Source organism: Bison bison, unplaced genomic scaffold (genome assembly GCF_000754665.1).
Source record: "Bison bison bison isolate TAMUID 2011002044 unplaced genomic scaffold, Bison_UMD1.0 scf7180017849896, whole genome shotgun sequence".
Lineage (NCBI taxonomy): Eukaryota > Metazoa > Chordata > Mammalia > Artiodactyla > Bovidae > Bison > Bison bison.
This window is the reverse complement of record NW_011480469.1, coordinates 990,302-998,893: the sequence shown is the minus strand read 5'-3', so window position 1 is coordinate 998,893 and position 8,592 is coordinate 990,302. Positions and strand designations below refer to the sequence as shown.

The following is an 8,592-nucleotide window of genomic DNA, read 5'->3' as shown; positions in this document are numbered from 1 at the left end:
CCTTTACAGGTTTTCACAAATACTGTGTAAAATCTTCTGTTACAAAAAAAAAAAAGGAAGCAGAGTCTGCTAAGTTCATGAAAGCAAGTTGATTCTGAGTACCGAATTGATTTAGAGTTTTCTCTGTGGTTCAGTCTCTCAGTCGTGTCCAACTCTTTGTGCCCCATGGACTGCAGCACACCAGGCTTCCCTGTCCTTCATGTTCTTCACTGTCTCCTAGAGTCTGCTCAAAGTCATGTCTATTGAGTCGGTGATGCCATCCAACCATCTCGTCCTCACAGTTTTCTTAACTTGCATTTAATTAGAGAGATAACATGCAGTGTAAACAAGGCTATAATTTATTCCAGGACAAATAATTGGCACATTGTGTTGTGTTGTTTTCTAACAAATTGTTGAGATGTATCTTGTTATGCTTTAAACTTTTCTTGGTGTTCTCGAAATAACCCACTTGCATACACATTGATGACTGTGCATCTGTTTCTTCCACAAGCCTTTTCCATGACGGCATGTCTTCCCAGGCCTGGCGGGAAGTTGCTTCACCCATTTGAGTCCAGGAGCCCAGACCATGCATCTCTGAACTAGATGAAAGGGCTGCCATCGAAATTCTCCGAGTGCCTGATAGGGTGTCCCGCTCTCTGCCTCATGTCGTTAAGCACCTTCCTCCAGGGAGGGGCCAGTCTTTCTGGTTATTCTAAATGTGAAGGTGACAAGAGGTGGGACAGTCCAGAAGCCACAGGAGTGTCCCATGGAAGCAGCAACAGTGGTCAGGACTCGTTTTTATTCCTTCAGACACATCTCTGATTTCTCTCCTGAAGTCTGAACTACAGACTCCCGGTCAGTCATCCCTGCCTGGGGAGTCTGCAGAAAGCCCTAATTGTGCTGTAGTATATAACAGTTTTGCAGTCTTTAAAAAAAAAAAAAATGCTTGTTGGGGACTGGCATGAAACCTCTAAACTCATTTTATCGGCAGCCTGAAAGGGGCTCTGAGCCACAGGTCCTGGAGGTGAAAAGTTAATGTTCTGGCTCCCGCTTCCAGCAGTTTCTCCCGTGCCATGGCAGCAGGGATGTTCTCTAACTCTTTTACAGTCTGATCTGATCCTGCTGAAGATTTTTTTTTGAAGTCATAACAATAAAAATGTTCTTGTGTCACTCTGTCCTTGAAATAGAATGCCAGTTAATTCACACTCGTGTTTGTTGCAGAGAAAGCAGCAGCTGCCAACATCGATGAAGTGCAGAAGTCAGACGTATCGTCTACCGGGCAGGGGGTCATTGACAAGGATGCACTGGGGCCGATGATGCTGGAGGTATTTCACCCTGCTGTTGATCTTCCCAGTATTCTGTTTAATCTTTCAGTGAATGCTGCTGTATTTAAAATGGACCACCAAGAAGGTCCTACTATATAGCACAGGGAACTCTACTCAATGTTATGTGACAGCCTGGAAGGGAGGGGAGTTTGAGGGAGAGAACAGATACATGTATACTTATGGCTGAGTCCCTTGGCTGTCCACCTGAAACTATCACAGCATTGTTAATTAGCTAAACTCCAATCTCAAATAAAAAGTTTAAAAAAAAAAAAATTCACTTTTAAGTGAATATAATTAAAAGCTAATCCACATTTATTTTTCACTCTTAAGATGGAAGTACTGCTGACCTCTTGAGCTTACTAATATGTATCTAAAATTTACTCCTGGTTCCAGCTTACATACCTTTCAGATTGATAATGTAGAATTAAATTAACTAGATTAGAATATAAATTTGACCAACTTTAAGTGCTTAAAGTTCATTAAAAAATGAATGCTTGAGTATTCATTTTACAAGCACTCATGTTCACATGTCCTGTTAAATTCTGTGATATATTGTGTTTTGAAATGTTGCCAGAATTCTTAGATTTTCACCTGTGCAAGTACAGATAATTATGTATACAGGCTAAAATTTGAGAACCAAATGGAGGTTTACACTTTTTATTTATGCTACATGAATCTAGATTATTGATTTCATAAAGACAAAAATTGAAGTAATATTCAGAACTTTTAAGATAAGCATCACTGCAATGGGTGATCTTAACTGCCATTTCTTTTTGGGGGGGCCAACTTTTTTTTAATTGGAGTATAATATGTAATTGTTTTACAGTGTTGTATTAGTTTCTGCTGTACCACAGTATGAATCAGCTGTGAGTGTACATATATCTCCTCCTTCTTGATTAACTGCCATTTCTTTATTAACTTTAGGAGTTTTCATGACCAGACTACTATCTAGAATTTGTTAAGTCCCACTTTCTTATTTTATTAACCCAGTACAGTATTAAGCATCAGATTCTTTGCTATACCTATTCCAAAATTAAAATTCAGGATGTAGGCTATGGTAAGATGAGGGGAAAAAATGTCAGTGAATATATAACAAGAAGCAGAGGAGCCCTGAGACATAAATTATGTCAGTTCTCAGGATAATTTACTCTGCTGATGATATAATGAGATTGAAAATTATCACATGGCCAGAAGGTCTGCAGCATTGCCATTGTAGAATTGCTTCACTGGCAGCCGCCGCACATATAGAAGAAATTAGGATTTTTAAAGCAAAGATAACCAGTTGGCGCATAAGATGATTTTTATTTTTAGAAAGTCTAATTCTGTGAAAATCTACTGTATAATGGGGCTAGGGAGACACAGAAAAAAATGTAAAGATTGTCTGACCCAGTCTTTATTTTTAGAGATGACGAAATTCAGCACTTGGGACTACCCTGCTGACCAAAAGACTTTAAATGACCCTATGTTGGGCCCTGCTTATTTCTCTTTCATCACTGGCTTGAAAACACGTAATGACAATTTTTAGAGAAAAAGTGAAAACAGACTTAACCTGATTTTCCAGAGTTGACAAGGCACTGGAAGGCCAGAGAGTGCTGCTTCCTACTTGGTTCTTAGAAGCAGCTGAGAAAACCCTTAACTAGGTGGACTCTTAGAATTTGATGAAAGAACTGGAAACAAAATTCATTTGGAAATGATGGGGAATTTTAAATATTACAGTTAGGAAAATCCGGTATACCTGTGTTTATTACTTACATTGGGGATGACTTAAAGTAGGGTGGAAACTCTTGGGAAGATTTTCAAGGCTTCTAAAAAGAGATGCTGGCAGTAACCACAAGGCTGTGACTCAAGCTCTCTGAGAGCAAGCTCATTAATTGCAGAAATCAGATTGCTAGATGTCAGCGGGTCTTATCTCATAAGATCAAATCCACATTTTCACTGTTGCAAAATAGTCTTCTGAGAATTCAGTGCATTGAGCAAAACACCTGTGTAGCAGGACTTCAGTGCTAAACATGTGAGAGATAATGCTTTGAATCTAGAGACTTAAGGTTTGAATTTGCATCTTTTCCCTGTTAACATGTAATATTTTAAACAGAGAAAACTTGCTCTCATTGAGCCATTCTAGGCATAGATGCACACTCATGCTTACATCATAGCATAGTAGTTGCTAGGCAACAAAACTAAATGTCAGGTTTTTTCATGACAGCATATCATAGTAAGCTTTAAGAAAACAAATAGTTTTATAAGGTGAAAGAATTTCATCTTTCCACTATATCTTTACCATTGTATAAAGCAGTAGGAAGCCACGTGCACTTCCAAAAGTGACCCGTAGATAATATTATCATGACAATCCCTGTTGAAGGTATATTTAAAGCTGTGAGTTTAAAAGAACACTTAGTACATAACTAATCAACTGACTTACTTCCTGACCTCCCTCCCCACATACCCCATATACACATGTGCACACACTCACACAAGGTTTCCAACAGTTGATGCCAACCTATCATGGAAAGCTATTTACACAGTCTTGCTTTGCCTTGCACGTTGTTTACACCAATGGGAACAGCACAATGAACATTTAAGAAGAGCTTAAAACAAAATGGTGTCTGTTATGTGTGTGTATACATATATGTACACATATACATACATACACATATGTATATATTTTAAGAGCTTTTTATTGGTGCCTTGTGGTTGGTTCTAATTTGAGAGAGTGTGTAGTTTTGTCATGAAAATAGAATTAAAGGTGAAATATTTCAAAGAAAGCTCACAGAATAAGAGCCTGTTAAATAATAACTTGAGGAAAAAGTAAAACACTATGCCTCAGTCATGCACATTGTTATATTGGTGTGTCCATGAAACATCCATGTGAAAAACCAGTAAATACACAGCCTGAAGAAACTGGCATGAACTGGGTGGACCCCTTGGCCCTGATCCAGGGAATGCTTGGTCACTATCAAGCCTCATCCAGTCCTAATCTCTCCCTGATCCGTAAAACAGCTCTGGCAAATGAGCATCAAAAAGGGAAAGGAGGCAGAACTAAGAGAAACTCACTGAACGCCCAGACTTTGCATTGTCCAACAGCCGTGACAAGTCGGCGCTCTAGGTCAACACTGGGGAGAACTCTGCCACCTGGGAATCAAAGCACAAGCTTTGGAGGCAGTCCACCCGGATTTGTATCCCAGCTCTGGTTGCCAGAGCTTGGGCAAATCACTTACCCTCTTTGAGTCTCAATTTTTCCTTCTTCTGTAAATTGACAAAGGGAAACCATTCCTTCCAGAATTGTAAATGTTAAAATGACCCAGTGGGAAATTCCCTCGCAATCCAATGGTTAGGACCCTGTGCGCTCACTGCCAAGGGCCCTGGGTTCAATCCCTGGTCAGGGAAGTGAAATCCCACAAGCTGCACAGCACAGCCAAAAAAATAAATAAGTAAAAATAAAATGACACAGTGTGTTTAAGGCTCATTAAATGTGTCCATATAATGATAGCAATGTGAACCATGCATCCATCACAGGAAAAATGCTCTTGCTCTCTGGGTGATTTAGGAACCCACATCTTAACAACTTGGAGAATAAAGAAATACAGCCAGGCACAGTTAGTTAACTTTCTTTCCCTCAGGGTTAGAAACCTAAACCCCAAGGCCCTGTGTAGTCTCAGCCAGAGGTCCCCAGGAAGACGGGTTTGTCGCATCAGACACACACTTCCCAGAACCTTCCCCCATGACACCAGACAATCAAGGATTGGCGTTGCTTAAAAAGATCTGAGATCATTTTCAGTTCTTTCATTTAAGACTTGGCAGCTTGGCAAAATTTTCTGATTTTTTTTTTCCTTGGCATTTATCCTAAAACTGTGGGAAATTACCAGTGACTTCTCCCTCTCATTGTATTCCGTGAGGAACTACACCAAGGAAAAGTAATAGCTCTGAACTGGATCAGTAGCATATGAGTTGTTCTCCCCCTTGCGGAGTACATCCATCTCATTCGGAAAATACAGATAAATGCCTGCATACTCTTAACGTAGCAGTAATTATCTCCTGATAAAGTAACAGAATGAGTGTTTGTCATTTAGTTTATGACAAGAAACCCTGATGTAGGCTCTGTCCCATTTTCTAAGATGGAATCATCTCACCAAGAAAAATGTGTTTGTTGTTTCTGAATGCGAGGAGAGGTGGGAGAGAGATCTCTTCTTCTCCATGAGGGGATCATGTTTCCCTTAAAAGGACCGTTCCCATCGTAACAGTTGCACGTGACCGTCCGCTGCAGTCTTTCTAACAGAGTTTGTGCCTCTTCCCGCAGGCCCTTGACGGGTTCTTCTTTGTCGTGAACCTGGAAGGCAACGTTGTGTTTGTTTCAGAGAATGTGACACAGTACCTAAGGTATAACCAGGAAGAGCTGATGAACAAAAGTGTCTATAGCATTCTGCACGTTGGGGACCACACTGAATTCGTCAAAAACCTGCTGCCAAAGTCCATAGGTAAACGAATGTCCTCCGGGTCTCCGCTCACCACCCCACACCACCCCACCCCCACATACATCGTCTTGGCCGGCGGGAGGTGAAACAGACTCTTTTCTGTCAGTCAGGGATAACAGTAACTGGGGAGTGTTTTAAGAGATGCTTGTGTTAAATGTTTTAAGCTTAGAAGTCATGGAGAAAAGCCCATCTGTAGATATTGGTCTATGAATGATCGTTTTGACCCTATATTTAAAGTAAGTGAAAGGACTTCAGATGGAAAGCAGTATATGGCAACTATTTTCATGGGGTTTGTTTGGTGATTTTTTTTTTCAAGACAGTGCCCAATTGCCTCCCACCCTACCCAGTGCCAGCCGACTCTGTTTGTCCTTTTTCTCCATGACCACTTAAGAAGTAGAAGGTCACGAGAAGCTTGAGATTGAGTTTATTTTGAGTCCCGGCTTGTGAAGAGTATGATGTGGGTGTATACGACGTTCTAAAAATAAAATGTGAAGGAACAAGTGGTGTGTCGCGGTTCGGATGCTCTCAGCCTGGGAGCCCGAAGTGGGCTCTTTGGCTTCACAGACTCTCATGGCTCTGCAGGTGACACGGCCGTGTACTGCCTCCTTCCCCACCCACTGCTGCCCCTTCCTGCCCTCCTCATCTTGATCTGGAGATGCCGTCCAAAAGCGTCCGTGATTATAAAGGGCCATATTTTAAAGTGGGTGGTTCACTGTATGGGCCCACCTCAGTGGCTGCTTGGGGAGCATAACTGTTCCCACTCACTAAATGCTCTTTTTTAATATTCTCACTTAAACTGATGATGCTAAGAACATCTTCATGGCTAAAAAGAAGTGCATATTTTAGTAGAGAATAAAGTCAAGTCCTGAGTTAGCAAATGTTTTTGTTCCTTTTCTTAAAACTGTTTATACTGGCTGGTCTCATTGTCACCACAGTAAATAGGAAAAGGCCCTTTCACATTCCGTTATGGCTAGCTCTTCTTTTAATAGGATAAACCCTTTGTTTAAAGTGACTGCAACAGTAATACAAAATGTGAGATCCTTCTATTATATCCTGTAGTAAATGAACAAGAAAATGGGATTTCTTGTTTCAAATAACTAGTATTTTCAAATCTCTTCAGTAATTTTATGACTTCCTCAAAGGACCTGTACTTGTTAATTCAATATTATTATTTATTCACTTGTCTAAATAGCTCTCTGCCTTACATTATATTGTATTTTTTTATACTTTCAAATTACTTATTAACCTGAGTTAATAAGAGGTCTTTTTTCCTTTGATTACTCTATGTAGTCTCCTTTATGTAAATAAGCTTTTAAGAATATTGATGGTAAAATAAACTTTTCAGATGTCTATATAAAGCTAGCTGTGGTTCCTTCAGTAAAACAGTTTCTTGCAGTTAACTTGATATTTCCTTTTTCTCTCTAGGATTTGTTTCCTTCTTTCCGCCTCTGCAGCCCAGTGTCTGTGGGGTTAGCACTGTGGGACCTAATTGGTCTTTCAAATGTTTTCTAGCTAGTGACTTTTGAGAGTGCTTTGCTTATCTTATGACTGGCCCGTTTTTATTTCTCTTTTTGGTTTCTCTAATGCATCTGAAAAAAAAACATGTCTTTCTTCTCTTACATCACCTTTTTCTTGAATTAATATATAAGTTTAATATATTGGTATTAAATTCCTAAGTATTGATAAGAAAATAGAAGACATAGTATAGTAGTATTTCACTGAAAGGGAATAAATGACATTAGCAGTGTATTCTCAAGATTATTTCAGTCTTAATGAAGAAAAAAGATACAGCCCAATTACAGATTATACACTTCAAATTTTGGTGAAGTTTTAGGGAAGAGGGGTCAGTAAGAAGCAACAGGACGTCAAGCCTTGGGGCAGGAGTACATGTGGGTAGGAGACGTGGAGACGTCCTGGCCTTAAGACGAGGTAGCAGGTGCAGAGATGTGCATGTGGGACCGGAGAGGGACAGTGACGGGGGCAGGTCTTGTGCTCAGCAACGTGAAAGGTCCAGCTGGATGGGTAAGAGGGGGCTGGTGAGAAATCAGGGCCTGAGCTCGGAGGGAAAGGGTCCGGGTGAAGACTAACCAGTGTGATAGACATTTGAGATTCCCACGAAGTTTCCCAAGAATTCACCCAGTCATTCTTCCCCCTATAGATTTCGAAGTTACTTAGAAAAGTGTAAACACCACATGAAAGTAAAATCACTGCGTGTTTCCTACCCCGTTTTGATAACTTGGCAGAAGCCAGTCTGACACTAGTTTCTTCACCCTGTTGGCTTGCTTTTGCCTTTTGCTCAGTGAACGGGGGAGCTTGGTCCGGCGAACCTCCCAGGCGGAACAGCCATACTTTCAACTGTCGGATGCTGGTAAAACCTTTACCTGAGTCAGAAGAGGAAGGTCATGATAACCAGGAAGCACATCAGAAATACGAAACTATGCAGTGCTTTGCTGTCTCTCAACCAAAGTCCATCAAAGAAGAAGGAGAAGGTAGGGGCCACTTCTCTTATGTTAGTGTCATGTATTCCTGTGCTACTTCTTTCACACTTAATAATCTGAAACTAGAGGCCACACAAAGGAAAATATAGAGGCAGTTCCTTTGTTCTTTTCATCTACTCAACAATTCTTGTGCTCAGTTTAATTATCAAGTCTTTAAAACTGCACTATCCAATAGAATTTTCTGCGGCGAGGGCAGTGTTACGTGTCTGCAGCATCCAGAACAGCCACCACTAGCCACGGGTAGTTGTTGAGAATCTGAAATGTCAGTAATGCAACTGGGGACCAAATTGTCTATTTTGTTAAGTCTTCATTTAAATACCC

General features: G+C 40.5%; 1 protein-coding gene across 1 annotated transcript in view; it reads left to right on the top strand.

Moving 5' to 3' along the window:
* Positions 1-1,181: 1,181 nt before the first annotated feature.
* Positions 1,182-8,592, top strand: part of LOC104994608 (nuclear receptor coactivator 2) — a gene marked incomplete at its 5' end in the record, with an annotated part of 56,342 nt that continues 48,931 nt past the window's right edge. Inside the window, 3 exons of the mRNA XM_010848234.1 lie at positions 1,182-1,304; positions 5,599-5,776; positions 8,074-8,262. Coding sequence (XP_010846536.1) covers positions 1,182-1,304; positions 5,599-5,776; positions 8,074-8,262 — 490 coding nt within the window. The remainder of the gene's footprint in view (positions 1,305-5,598; positions 5,777-8,073; positions 8,263-8,592) is intronic.